The following is a 27,179-nucleotide window of genomic DNA, read 5'->3' on the forward strand; positions in this document are numbered from 1 at the left end:
ATAAATATTACTCACTGCTGAGCCAAACTATTAATACCTACTATAATTACATTTCCTTAGCTGTAAATTTTTTTTTCTGGAGTTATTATTGCCCTCACTTAGGGTTTTCCCTGAACATCTGAGGCCTTTCCATACTTCGAAACACACTGAAGTTCCTCTCAATATAAATTTCCATAAAGTCAAACTCTTTGAAGCCCTCTTTGACAGTGATATATGAACAAGGCCTGAGTGAAGAGAGGGAGAAAGCCATGAGAATAGCTGGGTAAAGTTCTCCAGGCAGAGGGAGCTGTAATTATACGCTCTAGAGTGGAAGATGGTTGTATGTCTGAGGAACAAGGAGATCAGCGTGATGGAACACAGAGAGGGGGATAACATAGGAGGCAGAATCAGATAACCTCAGGCCTTGTATGCCACCATAAGGAGCGACCAGAGGAAGAGAGATGATATGGAAGAAATGGAAGGAAAAAGGAGAAGCAAGTCTAATGGGAGGAAAACAGGAATTCAATTTTGGAGATGTTAGGTTTGGATATCTAGGTAGAAACATTCAGTAGGGAGCTGGAAAAATGAGTATGAAGCTTAAGGAAGAGGTCAGGATTGGAGATAAAAATGGAGATGCTGTGAGTCTATTTCTTATTCTCCTTGTTTATGATTTTGGAGAGTAGGGAGTGGAAATATTTATTCCTAAACCTACCCCAATCTGGCTTTCATCCTCAATTCCACTTTAACTGTTCACATCAGGAGTCAATAAAGAGCTCTTAAGTTGTCAAACCCAATGGACCTCACTCCTTTCTTGAAATCTATGAAGCATTCCACGGTAACCACTCCCTCCCAAATTTATATGTATAATCCCAACTCCCTCCCTGAACTACAGACTTGCATATCCAATTTGTCCACTTGATGCCTCTATTTGAAAGTATAATTATGTCAGAAGTTAACCTGCAAAAAACATAACTCTTGATTTGTCCACCTTAAATCTTGTCCTCCTCCTTATTCTCATTTCAGTAAATAGTCTGATCATCCACCCAGTTGTTCAACCTTAAAAATTAAGAAATCCTTGAATTTTTCCTTTCTCTCCTTTCTGAAAGACATTGCCTTTGCAAGCAAAATATATCTCACATCTGTCTACCTCTCTCCAACTCCACTGCCTCCACCCCAGATAATGCCATTATTCTCTCTTGCCTAGAATTATCACAACATACTCCTAACTGGTCTCCTTGCTTTCTTCTGCAAGCCTCTCTAGTAATATAAACAGCAGCCAAAGGGTGTTTTTCAGTGTAAAGCCCTACTTAGAATCCATCAATGACATCCACTGCATTTAAAATAAAATCCAACCTCTTTATCCCTAAGTGATCTTACCCCACTCTCCATCTCCAACCTGACCTTGTCCTGTTTTCCCCTCTCTCTTTATAGCCAAGTCACACAGACCTCCCTTCTGTTTCTTGAACACTCTGAGGTCTTCGAGGCTCCCAGGCCTTTATTCTTGCTGCTTCCTTTGCCTAGAATGCTCCTCCTACAGCTCTTCCCATAGCTGGTTCCCTCTCTTCTCTCAAGTCTCAGCCTGAATGTCAGTTCCTTGGAAAGGCCTTTCCTCACCAGTCTACCTAAAGTACCCTCTTCTTCACTCTCTATCATAACCTTCTACTTAGTTTCTTCATGAGGCCTACTAACATTTTTATATTACCATACTTATTCATTTGGTTTGTTTATTGTCTCCCCATCACCAGAATATAAGCTTCATCACAGCAGAGTTCCTGTCTATCCTGTATTTCTAGCACCAATATTAGTCCCTGGACATAATAGGTATTCATTTATTTGCTGAATAAATTAATCAGACCCTAACATAAAGATGTACATACAATCAAATCAAATTTCCTACATCTTTTTTTTTTTTTTTTGCCATTTTGTAGGCTGGGGATAAATGAATAGAGTAATATTTTCTATCCAATCATTTCCCGTAGCCAGTTTCAATGTTCCAAAGTTTAATTACCAGAGCAGGGAAGCTACCCTGAACTGAACTCAACACTTTGGAATTTTGCAGCATTTTTATATTAGTGAAAAAGTAACACACTGCAATGTTCACCCATAGGTTTTTATTACACAGTATTCCATACAAGAGCTATGCAGTAAATAGAAAAAGATGACCTAAGAGTCAGATATCTTCTGTTAGCCCCTCTAGATTCACACTCCTTCCTTTTCTCCCTGCTCACTCTCTCTGTCCCAGGGGCCAGTTTGTATAAATCATGCTGACTTTAAGTTGGGTTCAGACAATGGGAAGCCCCATCAGGAGGTTAAAGATGGAAAGGAGAATGAAGTCAGGATATCTATTTCCCTGGCTCCTTTGCTGAAAAGCTGGCTACGACCCTTGAACAAAAGTCACCTGCTCTCCAACTGCTGCTCCCTGCCCTCACCTCTTTAGGCCTAGGAATGGTTAACAGCTTGGCTGCTAAGACGTCCTGGGATACTGTCCTATCTTTTGTGGTTTTCCTATATCACATCTTTATAAATTGCTCTCTGTAAATAAACCTTCTTACAATTATCCTATTTCAAGTGTGCCATCTGTCTTCTATTAGGACACTGACTAATAAAATGTATGTTTAGTAAAATTGACATGAAAGGCTCTTCATGACATATTGATTAGAAAAGGGCTATATCTCTCTATATGACCGTAAGTATATTACACATGTACTTACACACACACAACACACACACATTAGAAAGTCTATAAGGATGTATACCAAAATGCCAATAGTATCTCTGGATAGGGTTTAAAGAGAATCTTTTTTCTTTTCTCTTTATACATTTATGTACAATTTGAATTTTCTTAACAAGCATATACATAAACAGAATATATACATTTATAAATAGGATTTCCTTCTTCTATACAGCCATTTCTACTACTTTAATTCAAAGCCCATTACTTTTTACTAAGATTATTATAGGTTCCTTAATAGATCCAATTTCTAATCTTGACCCCTCCATTCCAGCCTTTAAACTGTTACCAAAGTGATTTTTCTCAAAGGCAAATGTGATGATGTTATCTGCTTGCTCAGAATTCTTCAATGGCTCTCAATGTGGCTAGGAGAAAGATCTAAATGAAAATATTTAGCTATTCCTCTGCACAGTACAGTAGGCCCTTCAAAATTGGCTCACTCTTGCCAGTTATCCCTGGTACTTACTGTTTTTCCTGCACACTATGCACTTTTACCCTCACATCTACGTACATGTTGTCTAGAATGCCTTCTCCGTGCTTATTCTCTTGATCAAGTCCTACTCATTCTTTCAATTTGAGATTAAAGTCAGGCTCCTCTTCCCTGATGCCCTCAATGCTAAGGGCCTTCTCCTCTGCTCCCACTAAAGTTAGTCCACTTGTCTGCCACAACAATCATTATGTCGTAGTACTGCAGCTATTCTTATGTGTTTCTTCTGACTTCTGGATGGCAGAGACCATATTTTTTCATCTCTGTATTTTTGATGCCTAATACTGTAGCTGTCAAATACTAGTTGCAAGGAAAACATCTGCTTTTATCCATATTCTGCTGGTTTAAAGTTTACTTTTTTTTTTTTTGGACACAGAATCTTGCTCTGTCTCCCAGGTAGAGTACAGTGATGTCATCATAGCTCACTGCAACCCCAAGCTCCTGGGCTCAAGCAATCCTCCTGCCTCAGCCTCCTGAGTAGCTGGGACTACAGGCACATACCACCACACCCAGCTGATTTTTTTCTATTTTTGGTACAGATGGGGTCTCAAACTCCTGAGCTCAAGTGATCCTCCTACCTCTACCTCCCTGAGTGCTAGGATTACAGGCATGAGCCACTGCACCCGGCCTAAAATTTACATTTTTAAAAGACTGATTTACACGGTCATTATATGGACAAACCTATTTGTAGAAGAATTAAGTCAAATAGTGAGTGACTTAAAATTGTACAACACTGCTGCTGAGGACATAATTAAATCATTATTAAAATTGCTACCATTTCTTAAAGACATAAGCCATGAGTCTGAACTAATTTCCACATGTCTCACTATAGGTAATGTATTTTTTCACATAAGAATAAATGTCCATTTTTTAATAAATGAGATACTTCAATCAAAAAGCATAAGAAGTAAATTCCAAGATAATTTGAACTAATAATACTTACCGACACTAGCATGATCAATAATCGTGTCAATATCTTGTAGACCCCATTTCTTATAAGCTAACGGTGGTGGTTGTACATTCTCATTGCCTGATGCTGCAGCTGTCAAAGATAAAAAGAACAGATAATCCAAAATTAATTATAATAGATAAGATAAAGTTTTACAAAAACTCATTAAAAATATAACAATCTATTATTCTAAAATTTCAACTAATAATGAGGCGAAGTAACAAAAACAAGACATAAAGTAAGATTTATTCATGCTAAGTAAATGAGCATAAAACCCCAACATTTGAAAGACTAAGTTGGCCTGTCACGAAAGATTTTGGAACACTTAATTAAAGAAAAGTATTAAAAATCCTAAGATACTACTAAAAATCAAGGTGGATTCAATCTGCAAATGTTGCAAAATAAGCAATTTCTCTCTCTGAAGAAAGTGGGTAAAATCCTGAGAGCTGCAAGCAGTGCTTTACTCAGTGACAAACTAAAAACCTGATATACTTGGCAGAGCATATGTACAGCAAGGCTCTAATCTAGGTATCTGAGGCCATATTTGATAGAAAGGTATGTTAACAGCAATAGCATTGCCAGAAAAATTAATGAAAGGCCAATCTTTAATCTCCGTCCCCCTACCTAATGAGTATGAAAGTTACATTTCTTGCCATAGGTTCATGCACAAGGTCACATTTATTAATAAATTCCCATGCTACAAATCACAATACTGCAAAATTCTGGCTGTTTATTCTGGAAAGTGAAGAAAAGTACTTTAATAAGGGAAAAATATAATCCTCTAAACACTGTAGATTTGATAATAAGGCCAAGAAGAGAGAATTTTCCTTTATGTTGAAATAAGTGTCACAGCAATTAGTGGCTAAGTAACCAGAATTGTTTTTAGAGCAACTTACAATAAGAGGGGACTAAGTGGCTTAATTCCTTACTTCCTAGGAGACAAAAATGGTATTATGGTCTTACACACAACAAATAAACAGGAATTCAAAAATAGTGAAAAATTAAATGGTTGATAATATCAATTATAACATGATTGTCTATTTCTAGTTTAATTAATAGAATTCTTACCTACAAAAAAATGCCAATCTCTTTGGACATGTATATCAATGGTGAGTATTTTAAATGTTCTCAAGATAATGAAGCTTATGGTGGGTTAAATGGAAATAATTTAAAAGATTATGAACACAGGCATAAAAATTCAAACAAATTCTGGCCTAATAAAAATGCGTGTACTATTAAAGAACCATATAACCAAGACTTCAGAATTTTACCAATCACATCAATCTGCTAAAAAAGACAGAGAAAACTTTTTTATTGCAATATAAGATGCTACATTTTCCCCTGGAAGAAATTGCTTATTTTGCATCTTATAGTTCAGTCTAGATTTAGAAATAATTTTTATGAAGCAGCAAACATATCCTAATTAGTGTATGTTTTCAGGGAGCTGTCTCAACCATTTAGGAGTTAAACTTTGTTTTAGAGCCACTAAGCCTCCTATATCCAATCTCAGAAGAAAAGGGAAGTGAGCACTACCATTTGTATTTTCACTAATTCTAAGACTGTTCCTCCCCATATTTTTACATCTCTAAAACTGGGATCTTAAAATCGATGGTATGTCTTTTACTGGCAACATTTTTTTTCTTAGTGGCATATAAAACAATAGTGCATGTTACAATCAGTAGCTTCTTGAATTTGATGAAATACCTCTTCCAAAGATATAATAGCATCAGAATGTTAACTATGGGTAGTAAAAGTAAGAATTCTTGATTACTGAGCAGTTTTCATCCCTGGAAATAGTGTAGTTGCCAACATATACATTAAGTTTAGGCCTCTAGCTTTCCTCCATTCAGAAGTGTTCCAAGTTAGCAAAAAGAAGGTCATGTTGACTCCCTGCTGGGTCCTGTCTATTGGGAGCAAAATTCCCCCTGCACACAGTGGTATCTTTATCCTCAGCAAGGATAGAAGCAATGTGGAGTCACAAGATTTGATTCAGTATGGTGGCCCTAGAGTTGCTGATTTAGTGAAAAATTTGGTACCTCAGCTAGATGCAACTAAATGCCTTACCCCAATGTTGATCGTCAATACAGGTGCAAATATTAATATCTCTCACTAGCCAAGACATATTGCTGAATTAGTTAAGAAAGCATGCTGTTCACATGTGTGCTGGCCACACTCTCCACTGTCAACACGTGAAGAGTATTGATGTTTCAGCCCTTGTCTTTACCTTACTGAGCAATCTACCCAACATGCACGCCCATGTCTACAGGAGCAGGGTTTTCTCCTTATATCTAGTTCAGGAGCTCTTTTTTATTTGGAAGACATAGGAGGGCTGTCCAGGAAGTATCCAGCCATGTAATATGAAAACTATGTTAACAATGGCTAGGTACTTTTCGGACACCCCTCAGACTTAACTCTGTAAGTATGTCACAATAAAAACGAACACATCAGAAGTTAAATATTTCTTGTCCAAATATTACCTTTTGCTACCTGATTTCGACAAGCACGAAGAGACTGAAAAAGGCTAAATCCATCGATAGTCACAATGGCAGCTGGATATAAGATACTCAACTCTTCATTCTATTTAATAAGAAAGAAAAAAAATAATAAAATTTCTTAAATAGATATGCCAAAGAGGCATTATCTATTTTTTTTATTATACCTGAATTTCATGAATAATGTAAAATTAAAAATACTGGCTGGACGTGGTGGCTCACATCTGTAATCTTATTAGCACTTAGGGAGGCAGAGGTGAGAGGATCACTGAGGCCAGGAGTTTGAGACCAGCTTAGGCAACATAGCGAGACCCCATCTCTACAAAAAAAAAAAAAAATTAGCCAGACATGGTGTCGCACACCTGTAATCCTAGCAACTTGGGAGGCTGAGGGGGGAGGATAGCTTGAGCCCAGGAGTTTGAGCTTACAGTGAGCTATGATTACACCACTGCACTCCACCCTGGGTGACAGAGCAAAACCCTGTCTCAAAAAAAAAAAAAAAAAAAATACTGTGACTAAACCACCTAATCCACCTAATACACAAAGCAGTATCAGGCAGAAGAACAGTAAAAATAAATGGAAAATTAATTTCAGAATGCTTTTTGGCCAAAGACTTAAAATTCTTCTCAAATGTAACCTTTTGTATATGGTGAAAAACACTCTCAAGATAGATGGTGAGAATAACAAAAACAATTTCAATTTCATAAAAATTAAATATAGTCATCCACAGATACAAACAATATATGAAAGTAGAAAAAAGAGGACTCACCTGAAATCCCAGACATAGCTCAATGCATATCCTCAAATATATTCATACTCATTTGGATGAGGCCATACCACATATAATATTCTATAACATGTTTTTTATTACTCAATAATATGTCAATGATATTTTTCCATTTCAATAAGTAAACAAATCATTTTTTTGTCATGGTTGTACAGTATTTCGTTATATGTACCCAAACTTACTTGTTCTTATGGATGGACATTCAGTTTGACCTCCTGCTTCCATTCTTTTTTTTTTTTTTTTTTAAAAGACAAAGTCTCTCTCTGTCTCCCAGGCTACAGTACAGAGGTGTCATCACAGCTCACTGTCACCTCAAAGTCCTGGGCTCAAGTGACCCTCCTGCCTTAGCCTCCTGAGTAGCTGGGACTACAGGCCCATACTACTACATCTGCCTAATTTTTAAATTTTTTGTAGAGATGGGGTCTCGCTATTGCCCAGGCTGCTTTTGAACTCCTATCCTCAAGTGATCCTCCTGGCTTAGCTTCCCAAAGTGCTAGGACTACAGGCATGAGCCACCACACCCAGCCCCCCCACTTCCATTCTTGTTCTCTACAATCCATGTTCTGCATAGCCAGTGTGATCTTCATGAGACACAGCAGATCAACACACTCTTCTGATTAAAACTCTGCAATGGCTTCCTTTTGCATTTAGAATAAAACCTGAACTCTTTAACCATGGCTGCAAGATCTGGCACCTATCTCTAATGTCATCTCACATCTCTCTGCCCTTGCTCCTTGAACAGAAAGGTCATCATCGCCTCAGTCCTTCGCATTTGCCTAGACCTTCTCCTCCCAGATCTTCACTTGCCTAATTGTTCTGATCCTTCAGGTCTTAGCTCAAATGTCGGTTACTCAGAAAGACTGCTCCTGAGCCTCCATCTCAAAAAACAGCCCCATTCTCGTGCCACATTACTGTCTTATCAACATGATGACTTCCTTCATAGCACCTATCACAGACTGGAATCACCTTGACATCTCTAATTGTTTACTGTTGGATTCCCTCTACCACTCCCAAACTATAAGCTCCATGAAAGCAGGAACCTTGTGTGTCTGGTACACTAACGAATCCTTAGAGACTGGAAGTGAACTAGGCATATAATAGGAAGCAAATAAATATTTATAAATGAATTAATATATTTTCATTACTACAAACATCATTGCAACAAACATTTTTCTGTCTGTATCTTTTCACATTAGTGGGATGTTACTTTAGCATAAATCCTTCGAGAGTGTCTATTGGGTCATAGAGTAGTCACAGTTTTCATTTTTGTACACGTTATTAAACTGCCTCAAATTGTACCTATCAATTTTTACTTCTACTAACAAAATATGAGAGTATCTCTTTCTCCATACTGTCACCAACACTTGTTAATTTTCATCTTAATCTAAAAGGTGAAAAATTATCTCATATTTTCCTATAGTTCTTAGATTACTATTAAGGCTCAAAATTTTCTCATGCTTTCTGATCAACTGTATTTCTTTTTTGGAGATCTGTTTATTCCTTCTTCTACTGTACAGGCTGTTTCTATTTTTAAAAGAGATTTTTGGACCATGAGGGGCAAGGGAGCTGGCATGCGTGTTCACATGACAGGTTCACAAAGCTAAGCATGTACGGTCCACTGAGTATGGCAGCGGGGAGGGAACCTCCTCACTGACTTTGAGGAGCTGGGAGACAGAAAGGACCTAATCACCAGCATGGCAATAATCTCCAAAACCCGATGGTCTTCCTGAAGAAAACACTAATACAAACACCAATAGCCCAAAACCTGTAGAAACTGGGCTACATGACAAAGAAGATCTTTTTACAGAAACCAAAGAAGTTTCTTTGACATTCTAGAAAGAGACTTTCTCTTCTCTCTTTGGAATCTTCTCCTGCAATGATCTTCTGTCATCCTAGTACCCTCATTACTTTCAGAATTGAATTAGAGGAAATTTGCTTCTGTGATCTCTGATAGACCTGGGAGTATATTAAAAAGCATATAGAAGATATTTTTGAAATATAAATTGATGTATCAGATGCAGAGATGTTTACATAACATACAGAATAACAACAAATATCAATAAGAATTATTTTTCAGCTAAAAGATGATTTTCTTGGTTTATATAGCAAATAAGAAGCAAGTATTTAAGTATTAGTTATATTTTTCCACCAGTTCTAAAAAAAAGTATTATAAACATGATCAAGTTTAAAGTGTTTGAACCTTCATCATCCAGCAAATTTGTAGAAAAATGGAAAACAACTCTTGGAAATTATCCTGAATTCACAGATTATCTTCTTAGATTTCCAGCTGCTCCTTCTTTGTCTCCTTCAATAGTCCCATTTTCTACCTTCTTATGATGAATATTATTAGTTACTAAGACTTAAGTCTTCAGCCTGCAGTTTTATTTTCCTGTATCTTTTACTTAGAATTCATTCATTACCTATGACTTCACCCACCATCTCCAATCTAGTCTCTGTGCCTACACAGTAATTTTGTATCATTACCTGATTCTGGTATATTCATTTTATTTCCTACCATTGCCTCAAACTTGACATGTCCAAAACCACAATAAATAACCTTTATTTGCTACCAAAACAGTCCCTTCTTCCACCTTTGTTAATGGAACTCCCTGGGATAAATATCTTAGAGACATCATTAGTTCATTTCTTTTTTTTTTTTTTTTTTTTTGAGACAGAGTCTCGCTCTGTTGCCTGGGCTAGAGTGCTCATTTCTTTTTTTAATAGTCTACATCTCTACACAATAACCAAGTTTTATCAATTGCTCCTTCAAAATAATTTTTGTACTGACCATTTCTCTCCTCCCACCGCCATTCTATTACAAAGAACTTAAAAGACCAGATATCTAGCCTCCCTAATTCCAGTTCATCCTGAAGAAAGAGTTCTGTAATATCCCTTTGATTACATCACTTCCTTTTCATAAATCTTCAGGAGCTTCTCTCATCTCCCAAATCAAGTCTAATTTTTACTTGGCTTTTGAATTTATACAAAATTTGGCCACTCTGCCTATTAACAGTTTCTCATTATTTTCTAACAGTTTCTTTGTTGTTGGATATATAGTCCTACATTTAAATTACCTCTCATTTTTCTCCTAATTACCTGAAATACTTTCCACTTTTCTCATTACCTAATTCTATACTCATTATTCAAGGATTAATGCAAATTTCACCTCCTCAATGAAATTTTTCCTTATTGTTCTAGTCATAACTGAGCTCCCCTTCCCTAAATTTGTACAGAATTTATTTTGTCCATATAAATTTATAAATAATTAGGTATTGCTTTGTATTACTCATTTATTCATAAGTATTGGCAGATTTTAGACCTAGTCTCTCCTACTAAATTAAGTTTCTTTTATAGCTCTAGTCCCTCTATCATCCAATTTAAGTCCACATGTGCATACAATACATACATCTGTTTACTTGAAATCTTTTGGAGGCCACATAGTATAAAAAAGGAAGGCATATTGTATAGTTTTGACTATGTACACTGCAAAACAAATAAAAGCATATTGATTTAAATAGCAATTATTTTTTGACTGTGAGACAAGCAAAATCTTCCAAGGCACCTAAGAAGAAGTGACAACCTTCAATACTAAAATCTCAGTTAAAATCTTCAATGAGTAGAAAATATTTTCCACTATAACAAAAACTTAATAATCCCTTTTCTGAGAAATAGTTGAATACAAAGTAATAATACTATTAACAATATGGCCAAAACTTTTTTTCTTTTACTATAGGTAATTTTGACACCTAAATCCAAATTAAAAGACATAAAATTATATAATACCACATTTTGCCTTAAGTCACTATTAAATTCTAAAAATAAGAAAAATTTTTTGGCTTCTAACTATTTTATTTTATTGTAGAACAAACACACATTATTTCATTAAATAAGTAAAAGCAAGACGGGTATCCTTTACTCAGCTACAAACAGATTCTATTTCTAGACTATGACAGTGCAGCTAACTGTGCCACAAAGATATCTTAACGTTTCCACCCAACAAAGAGGGGAAAGACTGCTTCAAAGTAATGCCATTGTTACTATTTGAAAATAATTGTTTACACTACCTGCTCAGTCACGCCAGGATGTCGTGGGATTTCATAGGTCCTGCATTTAAGCTGAAGAACTGCATCCTCATTCAAAAGCTGAGCAAGCAAGAGCACACCATTCTAGGAGGAAGCACAGAGAAGGGCCCTGCTTGTTTTCTTACCAACACACCTGAGCAGGTATGGCCAGGCAGATAGTACCATTTCCCCAACAGTTTTCCACAGATACCAGGTACTCTCTTTTCAGACTACAATTGCTCTCCTCTGTATCTTCTACCAGAACTTTCCACTGCCTGTCCCAGCCTCTACCCACATAAAGCATCAACTACACATTTCCAAACAGCAGATAATGAAGCCACAAACTAGTTTAACAGGGATGCAGTCAACTAGTGTTTTCTAACTGTTGAAAACTCAACTTACCTCGGTGTAGAAGCGTACATAACCTGAAGTAAAACCCACCACAATGCAGGTCCAGTCGGGACGTCCGGTAGAACTCCTGTTAAAAACAAAATTGATGATCTTAACAGCTCATATATCAAAGCAATGAAAACAGATAACTCTTATTTATCCTTACCTCTTTTGACTTGCTAGTGGGATACATAAAGCACTAGTTACACATTCCCTAAAAGACAAAAACAAAATTATACGTTTATCCACTGAACTTATCAACTACTTTTATTTCTCTATATCTGATGTTAAGTGGTAGTAAGTGGAAGATGACCTCTGTGGACTAGTTTTATTCAATCCATAAGTAAAAATACAGTAAAATTCCACCGTAAGTAGGGTCCATAAAATTCATTCACATAAAATATACTATTGCATGTGTTTGAGGTTAATAAAAAACGAGATTCAGTCAGGAGCAGTGGCTCATGCCTGTAATCCCAGCAATTTGGGAGGCTGAGGTGGGAGGATCACTTGAGGCCAGGAGTTTGAGATGTGCCTGGGCAACATAGCAAGAACTCATCCCCCCAAAAAAAAAAAAAAAAAAAAAATTCCAAAAAATCCAGGATTTTTCATTCTGTATTGTCAGGAAAAGCATCAAAGTAAAGAAAGCAAAACTTTACTTACACGACTAATTGTATACAGTACTGAGAAAATCTCAAATGATCACCAGGCAATCATTTCCTACTATCCCCTTTCTCCTCGGCTTCAGCCAAGGACTTCTGCCTGCTTCCTTGTTAGAGATCAGGGGCTTGGCAGAGGGTCAAAGAACTGCTGCTCACACTACATGCAAATTGCATTTCTGCAGGATACACTGTTGTAGGGACTGACTTTATTTCAACTTGCTGGTTTCTTCTTTTGCAGAAATGGCCCTGATACCCATTTATAAGCACATGTTAGGTTTGATGTTCCCTAAAAAAATTTTTTCCCCCCCTGGCATGTAGACTTGAAATATTTGTCAGGAGCTCAGAGCCTAAGTCTCAAAATCAAAACAACTCTTACTGACTGACTTTGTTTGACCTGTCAAGCCTGAGGGTCAACACCAGCTTATTCAAGAAACTGTAAACACTCCTGCACTAGGAGTGTGGTCATAATTGGTAACAAAGTTAATCTTTGTGCTTGTTTAAAGTAATATGTTTGCTTTGCATTTCTGACAGAAATTAACTGTCTTTAAAATGTTTCGACTAATTGACCTAAGGAGAAATATTATCACTTATTTTGATAATAGTAGAAAACATTTCATTGAGCATCTAATGTGCCTGGCACATACTAGGCACTTCCACTTGGTTGTCTCTTGTCTGAATTCAAAGTCTGAAGGATCTTCTTATTCGTTCTGATAAGATAGTTTTCAGTCATAAGAATTTAAATGAAAACGGTTTCGGGTTCAAGGTTCTAGGTGAGCAGCTCCATCATGTAACCCCACCAGAGATCATGGTTTTAAAAGTTTTACTGGGTCAGCAGAAAACTTAAACGTACCAACTTCCACTTCTGAAGTATTTACGAGCTTTAAGAATTAATGTAGCACTGTACCCTTCAAGTACAAGCCCAATACTAGCAGAGCAGAGAAGACAATGACTGCTCTTGACTTTTTTGGATGAACAAAATCAGTAATGGTAACAGAAAAGATAAAATGTGAAAAGGATTTCATGGGATTTTTCCTGCTTTCTTCAAATCCTCAAACAGGATTTAAAAAAAAACAAATCACAGGCAAAATTAAATTTGCTGACTGAATCATTCTCTACAACCTCTAAAGTTAGGATGCATATACATTTACTAAACATTCCAAATAATGAAACTTCTTAATACATTCACTTATAAGTCAAATAATTTCACACATACATTTAACATGCAGGAAAAAATTAACTGGTACCTACCCTTCTTCAACATTTAAAGAACCACTCCAACCAACAGCAAATTGCATTTCTTCCTTTCCTTTATCACTATATTTCCATTTTGCTGAAAAAATTAAGATATCGTATAAAATAACTTTAGCTATAGTTTACTAAAGTAGTAATTTACAAATTTTGCTCTTTCCTTTTAGGATGATGAGTACAAAATTTAATAGTTCTGTATTAACTGATTTGGGTCGTTTTACCAGTAAATATAAGATAATGCTTTAAAAATTTTATAAGATTTTATAAAACCATCTAGTCTTCTAATCTCTCCTTCCTGCAACTAAACCCATATAATGTTGTCATAGCTCTTGCAGAATAAAGCTATTAATTCCTATGCCCACCCAACCTGTATTATTTATAAGACTACTTTTATTGTCAGACAGCAAAGAAGAATTTTCCATTAGATTTATGCTGCTGGAAAGTAAATTTGCTTTATAAGACCATTTCATGGCCATTTTATACATAATCTATTTAGATCAGTGGGATTTTTCATATCCTATATATCGTCAAACCTTAACTTTAATCTTCAACAAAAAATTATGAGCTGAAAATTTATGCCCAAAACAGAAATCTACAATATTATAAGTTTTCAAATTATAGTTGAAAATCACCTCACTTACACTGTTATTAAGAAAAGGTCAGTGACCTTTTTTAGCTCTGTCTCTTGAGAGAATTGGGCAATGCCTAGCACTGCTTCTGAAGTACCAGACAGACAGCTAAAGTATCAATAGCCAAGAAAGAAAAAGAGAGGAAACAAACAGAATAGAAAGGAGAGAGAGAGAGGAGAGAGAAAAAAAAACAAAAACAAAAAAAGGAAAGGAAATAAAAAGTGTTATATAATATATAAAATACAAGGCCAGGTACGGTGGCTCACGCCTATAATCCCAGCACTCTGGGAAGCTGAGGTGGGAGGATCACTTGAGGCCAGGAGTTCAAGACCAGCCTGAGCAAGAGCAAGACCCTGTCTCTCCAAAAAATAGAAAAATTAGCCGGGTATGGTGGCATGCTACTTGGGAGGCTCAGGCAAGATAACTGCCTGAGACCAGGAGTTTGAGATTGCAGTGAGCTATGATGATGCCACTGCATTCTAGCCTGGGCAACAGAGCGAGACTCTGTCTTAAATAAATAAACAAATATGTACAGATACATACATACTACTGATGCCACCGTATAATGCGTACAAGAGAAGTAACATTTTTTCTTTCCACCTTATCCATTTTCTGTTCCATCCTATGCATTAACATAAAGGCCACTGAAAATAATAGGATACTTACGCACTAGAAATACAGCTTTTTGCTCCCGAGCTATGACCATAAGATCATTGGTTGGAGACAAGGATAAAACACAATCTTGGAGCCAGGAAGTTTTTTGTGTTTTGCAAGTATTTCCTTCTTCCTCCTGAGGATAAAACTATAATTACTATATATGCAAAAATATCAAGAGTATTTCAACTTAGCTTGTCTGCCTTGAGGGGAAAGGGGGAAGAAAGAAAGGAAAAGATATCTTTCCAATTCTCTTATAGAGTTTCATAATATTCCTTATCAAAACATGTCAAAGATGACTGACAAAATACCCACTGGAAACAAATCTCAGTTTTGAATATTAATGCAAAAATTTTAAACATAAACAAATACAAACTAGCAAGGTATTAAAAAAAGGTCACATAAGGAGCACTTCAGGAATGACCTAGTATTAGGAAATTTAGTGAATAGTCCTATTCAGAGAGAGATAGCTACGGTATCTCCAGCTAGACAGCAAAGAAAAAAAAATATGAGATTATTAAGGTTGTAGAATCTGTAAAAGTATTTGATACAATGTAATGCTTCCTGTTTTTATTTGACCTGCATGGCATTTTCTTTTTTTCCATTAGAAATTTATTATATAGGTAAATTCTCATGGTTAAAAATTCAACAGATGTAAAAAGGTCTTCTTTGAAAATTTTCTCTCATACTCTTGTACTCTAGCCATCTAGTTGTTAACTCTAGAGACCAAGCAATCAGTTCTTATGTGTAGTTCCAGAGATACTTCATGCACAAAAAACAAATACATTTACTACCCTTTCCTCCCTTTTTATTGCAAGAATGGTAGCATTATACATATATATATAATTCATACTTTGCTTTTTTCTCTTAACATATACCTTAGACTTCATTCCACATGAAGTTTCTTTATTCTTTTTAACGGCTGCACAGTATTCCATTTTAATGGCTACACCATAATTTGTTTAACCAGTCCCCTATTGATAGACATTTGTGTTCACAATCTTTTGCTGTTACAAACTATCCTGCAACAATGACTCTATATATTTGTCAGTTTGTTTGTATGGAAAGAGGAGGCTAAATTCCTAGATGTGAAATTGCAGAATCAAAGGGAATGTGTATTAGTAAATTTGCTACATATTCCCAAATTGTGCCCCACACATGCTATAATAATTTTTAATCCCACCAGCAATTTTTGAAAGTGCTTGCTTTCCTGTAGACTTTTCAAAAGATGTTTTAACTCTGGATCTGTGATCTGTGTCAATCTAATAGGTAAAACATGTTTATTTCAGCATATTTTCAAACTGCATTTTTTCCTTATGAATGGGAATAGGCATTTTCTCAAATATTTACAGCCATTTTTTTCATATGCTGAAGAAAACTTCTCATTTTTACAGAAAGGAAAGCAACAAACTGAATAATTTTTAATGGACAGTTTCTTTTGTAGATTTCCTGTTGGGTTGCTGCCTTTTCTAACTAATTTGCACACATTCTTTATATACAAGAAAAATTGTCCTTTGAACGTAACAGTTGAAAATATTAATAGTTTCTCCCAGTGGAAATAATGTCACTAACAAGGATTAGATCTGATGTTTACATGTGCAGAAAAGACAAAGAGACAAAGAATTTCAAAGAGGAAGGCATTTAGAGACCAACTGGTCCAAAACCTCACTTTATAGTAAAGAAAATGGAGTCTCAGGGAGGCTAAGGGATGTGCTTCCAGCCACAGAAGTAGTGTCAGAGCCCAAACTATTAATAGAATCCAAGCCCCTTGACTCCAATTCAAGTCGTCTTTCTAGTCTATCATTCTGCTCATCTTTGTGGATAGCTGTAAGAGCTTTTTGAGAAGCCTGTCTTCACTTGGGATTTGACTCTAGTCTCACAGTCAACGAAAAGCCTTTTCTCAAAAGAACTACCTTATTACTTTATTCTAGGATAACCTTTTTGCAGTTCTTTGAACTGGTTTAGAGTAAGATGACTACTATACGTGAATGTGTCAGTCAGTGTATTCTTGAGTTATTTCTTTATGCATGCATTCAAAAATACTTTTCCCTCTCCTTTCTGTCTTTCCATTTGCAGTTCCAGTTCTTCTGGCAACCTCATCCTACTCTTTTATCTTCTTTCAAATTTATTGCAATTAACAGTCCTAATACTCTCTGCTACCGATTTATTTATTCAGTGACTGAATTTCTCCCATCCTAGACTAGAAACCCACTTGTTGGCAAAGCCTATGTCTTATATTACTTTTCAACTCCACATGTAGCACAGTTCACTAGTAGCATATGTGAATGAATAACAACATTCCTTGTCTTTTGTATTCACAAAGACGTTTGAATAACCTACTATCTATTCTTACACATGAAACTGTATGACAATGAGCAATCAATTCAAAGCCAGTATATTCAATCCTCAGTAATGTTTTCTCTTAAGCGATATTATGATTTAACAGTTCAAGATTCTGACTGACATATCCACGGTAGAAACAAGTTAGAGAGATACAAGAAAGGACAGAATGCACTGTATCACAGCTTTCTTAGTTGGGCCTAGAACTCAGTGTCAAATTATAATCAAGCTCTGCCTGCCACTATCTGAACACATAGACTATAAGTGATCCCAGAAGCAAACATGAATTTCTACCCATGATGAAAGCATGGAAAATAGACAGATGTTACTTGGTGAGAAGCAAATTCAAAGAAACTATTTCATGTCATTGGTTACATCCCTAACTTGCTTAGCCATCTCCTAAATGTACATTTTTAGTTACATGAAGCCAGAAAATCAAGCTTCATGTAGATTAAGCACTCTGGTTTCATCTAATGATGATAAAGGAATAAAGAGGCAGAAAACCAAAATCTTCTGTCATTCTTCACGCCATTTTCTTTTCTATGTTCTCTCTACCTCTCCATCTTGCCTTGCAACTGTGGGACTGAAAGTAATCCTCCCATTTTGCCACAGTAAAGTTAGATGTGTACAAGTGGGCACCCCATGTTATAAATAGGTTAGAAAATATTACAATATTATATTATATTACATTACCTCATCATTACAGTTTGACGTCCCATAAAATTCTAGACCTAAAGCTTTAGTTATGCTTTTCAAGAATGATGCTCGCTTGGCACAAAATACAATGGTGGTGTGCTCTAAATACAAGCTCCATATATCTTTTGATCCATAGCCACATGGGGGAGCAGCTGTATACCATTGTAACTGCAAGTTCCTGGCTACATGTAACTCTGAAGTAACTCTTCTTTGTGACTAATGCATAGTACTCAATGCATCAGATTCAATAAGATAAAAAGTCTCTAAAGACAATAACCAAAACTAAATAATACCCCTAAAATTATAAACAGAGGTAAAAATTTATTGTTTCCCCATAAGCTTAGCTATTCTGTTCCAAGCAGAGTAAATTTTACCATAAGATTATGAAGCAAATTTAAAACAGAAAATCACTGGAGGTGCAGGGAGTGGGGGGGAGAAGAAATCTCAGGTAAATCAAATGTCTTTCAATAAATCCTCAAAATGAAGTAAGAAATCCCTTGGTACATCAGGAGATTAATAATGAGCATATGATATACAAAGGTAAACAAAGAACAAATGCATAGAAAAGTATATGTCCTAAATTGTTCTATAATGTCTGCTACTTTGTACCCAAGCAATATGGCATGGGGAAGTAGGCCACAGTAATTTGAAATCTCTCTTCTCATGATAAAGAAAGCCTTTGGCACCACCCTGAGCAGAGGGCAGTGAGCCCATCAACAAGTGCTGCAACACTGACATATGTTTTGGGTTTGGTCATCTAAGTTGAAAGGAAGGAGGCAGGGATGACACTGGTAGATTTAGACATGTTCATGGCAACATTTGCCAAATACTCTCTATGTGCCAGATGATGTGTTAAATGTTTTACACGTATATCTTACTTAATTCTCACAGTAACTTTATAATAAAAGTTCTATTACTGCCCCCATTTTGAGACAGGGAAACAGAGAATTACCAAGATAACTTCCCCAGATTACACAGAAGGAGCTGGATTTGAACTTAGGCATTGGAGTTCAACTGAATTGTCAACTCTCTGTGCTGTCTACCAAACTATACTGCTACAGGAAGCTGGTCCCTATAGAGAATCCGTCAAACACCTTTCAATCTTTTTTTTTTTTTTTTTTTGAGACAGGGTCTCACTCTGTTGCCCAGGGTAGAGTGCAGTGGCATCATCATAGCTCACTGTAACCTCAAACTCCTGAGCTCAAGTGATCCTCCCATCTCAGCCTCCTAAGTAGCTGGGACTAGGCACATGTCACCTCACCCAGCTAATTTTTCTATTTTTTGTAGAGACGAGGTCATATTGTGTTGCTCAAGCTGGTCTCCAACTCCTGGCCTCAAGCAATCCTCCCTTCTCAGCCTCCCAAAGTGCTAGGATTACAGGAGTGAGCCACCACACCCAACCATCTGCTCTGCTGCTCCCCCTGTGGTTGTGACTCTGGGTGAGCACCCATAACCCTATCACTGTGGATCCAGAATAAAGGGGAGGCAAGAAGCTCTACTCTGTTTAGGCTAAAAGACTAATGTCTCTCAATGATTTTTTTTTTTTTTTTTTGAGACAGAGTCTCACTCTGTTGTCCGGGCTAGAGTGCTGTGGCATCAGCCTAGCTCACAGCAACCTCAAACTCCTGGGCTTAAGTAATCCTTCTGCCTCAGGCTCCCGAGTAGCTGGGACTATAGGCATGTGCCACCATGCCCGGCTAATTTTTTTCTATATATATTTTTAGCTGTCCAGATAATTTCTTTCTAATCTTAGTAGAGACGGGGTCTCGCTCTTGCTCAGGCTGGTCTCGAACTCCTGACCTTGAATGATCCTTCCGCCTCGGCCTCCCAGAGTGCTAGGATTACAGGTGTGAGAGGTAGCAAGAAGGCCCTCACCAGACGCTGGCCCCTCAATCTTGGACTTCCTAGCCACCAGAACTGTGAGCCAATAAATTTCTGTTCACTATAAACTACCTAGTCTCTGGTATTCTGTTATAGCAGCACAAAACAGAGTAAGACACTTAGCTATAAAGTCACTAACTTCCTTAAGAACAGGCACCTAGTTAAGTACTATCAAGTAAACACAAAAATGTTGCTGACATAGATTTTAAAACATCAACCTAATGCCGAACTATGTCACCATTATTACAGAAGGAAAATGCCACTATCAAAAAACATGCATACATTTATAAAGACTTACAGGTTCTTGAGGTTCTGTTTCTTCCCATGCTCCCCAACCATCATCTTCCCAGTTTGTTGATTTACCTATTTTAAAGAAAATGAAAAATGTTTACATGAAATATAGGGCTTAAATACTTTTAAAACATTTTCTCTAAACATAATAGAAACAATTCCTGTATAATGCTGATGTTAAGGAAGAAAACAATGGTAAACTGTGTTATATCAGGATTTTGCTTTATGTAATAACAATAAGGAAACATCTGAACTTCTAAATATCTAAATCTATGTATTAGTAAAATTGTATGCAAATTATTTGGATCTTAAGATATTGGATGGCAAAAGTCTATCCACATTTAAATCAAACCACAAAGGTCACTTTAAAAAAATCTAAAAATGACAAATGTTTATTACTAAAGACATCAGACAAATATAAACCATGACAGACGCATCTAAAATTTCACATAGATCCCTTAAAAATGACTTATTTTATCTATTTATATTTTTGTACTTCAACAGATGCAAAAAAGACTTGTTTTTTGATAAGACAAGGTCTCAATAAAAAAGAAAATTGAATTTTGGGCCGGGCGCGATGGCTCACGCCTGTAATCCTAGCACTCTGGGAGGTTGAGGCAGGAGGATCGCTTGAGGTCAGGAGTTCGAGACCAGCCTGAGCAAGAGCGAGACCCTGCCTCTACTAAAAATAGAAAGAAATTATCTGGACAGCTAAAAATATATGTAGAAAAAATTAGCCGGGCATGGTGGCACATGCCTGTAGTCCCAGCTACTCCGGAGGCTGAGGCAGTAGGATCACTTAAGCCCAGGAATTTGAGGTTGCTGTGAGCTAGGCTGATGTCGTGGCACTCACTCTAGCCTGGGCAACAAAGCAAGACTCTGTCTCAAAAAAAAGAAAACTGAATTTTGAACCAAGACAAGCCTGTTCTTCTGCATCCTATTCTGATATTCTGTGATATTTTTTTACACGATAATCAACAAACGATGCAACAAGGAATTTAAAAGTCCAGACGGGTTTATTGATTATGACACCTTACATTGTTCATGTTACTTGTTTTTATATGGTCATTTTTGAATATATCAAAAGCAAAAGAATAAAGCTACCATTTTTTTAGCAACTATTCTTCTTTTTTTTTTTTTTGGACAGAGTCTTGCTGTCGCCTAGCCAGAGTGCAGTGGCATCATAATAGCTCACTGCAACCTTAAACTCCTAGACTCAGGCAGTCCTCCTGCCTCAGCCTCCCAAGTAGTTGGGACTACAGGCGGGCGCCACCATTCCCGGCTGATTTTTTTCCATTTCTAGTAGAGACAGGGTCTTGCTCTTGCTCAGGCTGGTCTCGAACTTCTAACCTCAAGCAATCCTCCTGCCTCGGCCTTCCAGAGTGCTAGGATTACAGGCGTGAGCCACTGCGCCTGGCCTTGAGCAACTACTTTGAGACAAGCATTAGATACTGTGTATGTATTACCCCAAATTAAATTTAAAAATTGATAAAGTTCAAATAAGACTTTGGGCCCCAGAATCAGTTTTATTTGAACTTTTATCAATTTTTAAATTTAATTTGAGGTAATGCACACATTAAACATCTAATGCTTGTTTAAATCCCAGATCAAGCGCTTCAGAGCTCTGTGACCTAGAGCAAGTTACCCTTTGTCTCTAAAAGATATAAAAGATATTTATAAGTTCTCTAATCAAAAAAGCATAGAAAACAACAGTATCCACCTCTAGCAGGATTGCTGTAAGGATTTAAATCAGATAGCATACTAAAGTACTCAGTGCCTAATACATATAAGTTCTTAATGCTAGTCATCAAAATTTAGCTTATGGTACTTAAGCAATCAGCTTTAAAATTCTGGGGGAAAATCAGTTTAAAAGATGAGAGTGATCTTAATGGCTCACGATAGTAAGGAAGCAAATAAAACTTTCACTTATATACAAGGTTTTAAAAGTTGCTAAAATCAATTACATATAGATGATAAAAAAAAACTGTTACAGTCTGGTATTTGGAATCATTGCTCAATTAACTTTGTGGTAATAGTCTAATCTTCAGCACTTAAATGCCAGATAATTACTTCCTAATATGCAAAGCACATTGCTAGGCATATATTAAGTCCTAAAATAAGAACTATCATTTGATTAACACTGTACATTTATAGAAGATTTCCATATACAAGTCAATTAACAATTTAACAAATGCCAAATCTTGTAGTAGGAGCTGAGAAAAATACAAACATACCCCTTGCCCTCAAAGAATTCACGACCTAGTGTAGAAGACAGACAACCATGTAATTATAATACATGGTGAGTGCTGTAATCTACTACTATGGGAACTTGGATGAGGGAGTGAGAAAAATGAAAAAAAAAAAAAAAAAAAAAAAAAAAAAGTACAGGCCGGGCACGGTGGCTCACACCTGTAATCCTAGCACTCTGGGAGGCCAAGGTGGGTGGATTGCTCGAGGTCAGGAGTTCGAGACCAGCCTGAGCAAGAGCGAGACCCCGTCTCTACTAAAAATAGAAAGAAATTATCTGGCCAACTAAAAAATATATATAGAAAAAATTAGCCGGGCATGGTGGCGCATGTCTGTAGTCCCAGCTACTGGGGAGGCTGAGGCAGTAGGATCGCTTAAGCCCAGGAGTTTGAGGTTGCTGTGAGCTAGGCTGACGCCATGGCACTCACTCTAGCCCGGGCAACACAGCGAGACTCTGTCTCAAAAAAAAAAAAAAAAAGAAAGAAAAAAAAAAAAGTACAGAGTAATCTCAAACTAAGTCTTTTAAAAGTAGCTAGGAATTTTCCAAATATGCTCAGAAAAAGGTCAACATAAATTTGCAAAGGCAAAGAGGCATAAAAACTCAATGCATGTAACAACTAACATGTATTGAGCATTTCTACATGCCTAAATGCGTAATAGTCAACATTAATTCACTTAAGCATCGCAAGGATCCTTTATCATTGCCATTTTACATTGAGCAAAACAGATTACTTACAATGTAAGTAGCTTGACCAAGATTACAAAGGAGTCAGTGGTACAGTGAGCCTTAAGTTCAGGTCTACCTGAGTTCCAAAGCCCATGCTCTTAAGTACTATGCTATACTTACTCCTGCTATGGTTCGTGAAGAAGGATAAAATCGAGGAACAGTGGGGTTTATAGTTAAGGTCAGAAGAGAGTCCTCAGAGAGTCCTTGTTTTAAAATAGAAACATTCCTTTGATATTAAGATTTAGTTTTTTTGTTTCATTTTGTTTTGTTTTTTTACCTTGAAAAATTACAGTTTATTCTTTGGCAATTAGGCAATCTCTTTCTTTTGGTAATTTTTCCACTGTACCAGAATCAACTGTCTAATTGTGGGCTGATGGCAAGTAATTAGGCCATCCCATTTACAGTTTCAGAATATGTACTGTCTTTTGTATTAGAATGCAAAGTACCTAGAAAAGCTCATCACTGAAGTTCATAATTCATTAAAAATTGCTATAAAAATAATGTGTATACGAAATGACCACAGTCTCAAAAGACCACATAGAATTTAAAGCCCTTCAGGAAGGTCATCCAATCATTCACTCATTCATTCATTCATTCAATAGACACAGCATCTTTTATGTGTTTGGCACTGTGCTAAGTGCTAGAGATAAGCAAACAAGCCTTGGAAGAGCTTTGTGCACCTAACCTCTGTTGAATGCTGTACAAAACTATTTTAAATGTGTCATTTCTCCTCCATATTGGTATAAAAAGTACCTGACTCAATTCAGAGTGACTCATACAATCAAACGGGAGACAGCAGTAATTTGGATTTTATCTACTATCTCTTTATGCCACAATTCAAAACATCCAAGAAAAGACCTTGATAAATACATTATACAAAATAATTGTGTTCATGAGGGTTTCTCAATGTCCCTGAGAGGTAGAGAGCTTCTATCAACAAGAGGGAAAGAAAATGTAATTGGGCATCTCCCACTATCACAGGAATACATTTTACCAAAGAAGTCAGGATACAAACAGAAGTTAAAGGAAGATGAAACAGCACTACATTCAGGTAGGGTAAAGATATTTTTTGTAGGTTGTTCTAGAATCCTGTCTATTTATAATACATGTGAGAATGCTTTCCAAATTTGAGTCAACTTAAAAATGGGAAACATTTTATCAATTGGGCACTACCCTTATGGCTATTTCTACTCAGTGCCAATGGTTTAAATTTTGTGGCCTTTTCAGTTCTGCTAAAAATCATTTGTAGGGTTTTGCAAGCTGCTAGTTGATAACTATTGTTAGCTGTTAAAAAGTGTTAGAATCCCAGCACTTCACCAGTGTTATTTCTTATGCCTTCAAATTATGAAAGCAAGCCAAGCACATTCTTTAGGAAAGAAAAAAGATGGATTATGTTGAAAAAATAGCTGATAAATGTCTAATATAAAGTTGCCATTCATATAAATAATTTCACTTAGGCACAGTCATTCCTTCTGGTAATCTTCTAAGGATAATGATGTCAATTGACATCATTAGCAGTGTTTTTCAATTGATCATTGATTAAGGTTTAGGTAACCAAAGCAATGTTTCACACAAATTTGAGACCTATGCACTGTTTTATGTTAATATGGAACATAACTCTTAAGGCCTTGAGATCTGTAAATTCTATGGCATCATGAAAAGATAAGACTAATTTGCTCAATTTATTATCAACTACTATAATGAAAAGCTAAAATACTTCATCATCATTCTCTTGGGAGAATAAATAGATCAATATCTTCTGTAGGCCAGGGTAATTTGGAAGTCCTAAACCCTGGAATAACTTAAGAGGTAAATCAGTTTAACAAACTGTATCATTCATAGAATAAGGACACCAAGACAGCCAATTTCTTCTTTAAGATGGTTTGGGGGTCCAATATAGAGATTGTGAACACTCCACCAATCACCAAACCACACAGCCAGAGCTTTGGGGCACTCATTTTAGTCAAAGGCTAGACTATAAATTATAAAATAATTTACATTTTTTTCCTATTAAATTAAGTAGCAACTGTCCAACCTCTAAAAAGCAATTATTTAAATGACTCTGTCATCAACTGCCTGTTTCTTTCATTTTATTGAAGTCCAGTCCAACAAAATTGATCAGAAAATGGCATTCATATTTATTGCCTTCATAAAAGCAGAGTTACAGTCTCCTGCAGATCCCCCCGTGATAGGTAGCCTTAAAGCCTTCACAAGGGAGAAATGAATGAGTTAGGGATGACTGAAGTTTAATAGATGACTCCACTGTCAGAGATTCTGTTTTAGGGCTGCAGTGGGTCCAGGAATCTGCATTTAACAACTTTCCTCACCCCACAATTCTGAAGCAGATGGTGCATGCATGGATCATGCTCTAAAGAATAGCAACTTCAAGGATAAACTTAAGTGCCAGTCTAATTTGAACCTAAATATTTTTTTTCCTTTGCCTGTCACCACCCTTTTCTCACTCCAGCTGGGCTGTTCACTCACTGGTAGTCTTTAACAACACTGTCGAATAGAAATAAAATGTGAGCTATCTATGTAATTTTAAATTAACTAGCAGTAGCCACATTAAAAAAAAACAGGTGAAATTAACCTTAATGTTTTATTTAATATAATATAGCCAGAATATTACCTTTTCAATATGTAATCAACATGAAATCACTTGTAAGATATTTTACAGTCTTTTTTCATATTAAGTCGTCAGAATCCATTATGTTTTACACTTAGAGCACATCACAATTTGTCCTAATCACATTCTAAGTGCCCAAAAGCACATATGGCTAGTGTCTACAGTATAAGGCAGCACAGGTTTAGAACAATTAGGCCTCTGGTGTCAGGTTGCCTGGGTTGCCCCGTTTTACCCCTAAAGAGTTATATGACCTTAGTCAATTTATTTAATTTCTTACTGCCTCCGTTACCTCTTTAGCAAAATGGAGTTAAAAACTGTATCTATCTCATACAGAGTTGTTACAGTTAAAATATGCAGGGCACTAGGGAAAGTGCTTGGCATATAGACACCCTGTTATAATACAAAATTATCACTCTCCAAATATAACATTTTCATTCTCAGTTTCTGCCTTTGCCCGTCAAATACCTGTCAACTAAATGCCTTCCCACTTCACGCTACTTCTCCAAATCTGGTTTCTCCTCCAGGACTCTGATTAATTCTTCATGAAGTTTTCTTGCATCTACCAATGATCTTTCCCTCTTGTGAAACTACAGCATTTGATCGTGTTTCTTACTCAGAACTTAATTATATATATACTGCTTTGGGTCATTTGTTGCACTGTCAGTTATCTTGTAATTATCCCATTTAGCATGAATGTACACCTTGTCTACACAACTATTAAGCTCTTGGAGGGCAGGGAATGTGTATCCTGTGTGTGTGCACACACACATATATATATATGCAAAAGCATCATAAGTTCTTAATAAATATTTGCTGAATAAATAGCCTTTGAAAATGATATTCTTACCCACATGCTTCTTTATATACTCCCATAAAAGCAGCTGGATTTAAATTAATACTTTCAAATATAATGAACAAATCAGCTGTTGATTCTAAACCTTTTGCATTTCAACAGAAATATGAAGACAAATACAAGAAATACAAAACAAGTTCATTTTTGTAAAGTTTATATATACAGACTTTACATACAGGATCAAAATAATATTTTTTCAAATAACTTTTCTATGTAACATTATAATAAAATTGATGAATCTCTTCTTTTCCATTCCATTTCAACTAGTGAGACAAAATAATTAAAAAGTACCAATTTCTAGCTTTAGTTTTGATTAAGAAATAAGAAAAATATGCTATTTTGTTCTAATTCAAGTCTAAGTGGCAGAATTTGATTACATAAGATCCTCTAGAAATCTAGTTCAGAGTACATGGCTTGATATGAATTAAAGGATCTTTATATTTCATACATAT

General features: G+C 36.2%; 1 protein-coding gene and 1 non-coding gene across 3 annotated transcripts in view; both read right to left on the minus strand.

Annotated features, from left to right (window-relative positions):
* Window positions 1–27,179, minus strand: part of RAB3GAP2 (RAB3 GTPase activating non-catalytic protein subunit 2) — a 76,375-nt gene that overhangs the window by 41,131 nt on the left and 8,065 nt on the right. For both annotated transcript variants that reach the window (XM_045536306.1, XM_045536307.1), the window contains exons 2-9: window positions 20,282–20,346; window positions 15,079–15,202; window positions 13,784–13,865; window positions 12,043–12,090; window positions 11,889–11,964; window positions 11,490–11,591; window positions 6,624–6,723; window positions 4,141–4,239 (exon numbers count right to left, since the gene is read on the minus strand). In XM_045536306.1, the coding sequence (XP_045392262.1) occupies window positions 4,141–4,239; window positions 6,624–6,723; window positions 11,490–11,591; window positions 11,889–11,964; window positions 12,043–12,090; window positions 13,784–13,865; window positions 15,079–15,202; window positions 20,282–20,346 (696 nt within the window). The remainder of the gene's footprint in view (window positions 1–4,140; window positions 4,240–6,623; window positions 6,724–11,489; window positions 11,592–11,888; window positions 11,965–12,042; window positions 12,091–13,783; window positions 13,866–15,078; window positions 15,203–20,281; window positions 20,347–27,179) is intronic.
* LOC123627179 lies at window positions 1,900–2,030 on the minus strand. Its single transcript, XR_006731180.1, has one exon. It is a non-coding gene; the product is annotated as a small nucleolar RNA SNORA36 family (small nucleolar RNA).

The sequence above is a fragment of the Lemur catta genome, chromosome 23 (genome assembly GCF_020740605.2).
Source record: "Lemur catta isolate mLemCat1 chromosome 23, mLemCat1.pri, whole genome shotgun sequence".
Lineage (NCBI taxonomy): Eukaryota > Metazoa > Chordata > Mammalia > Primates > Lemuridae > Lemur > Lemur catta.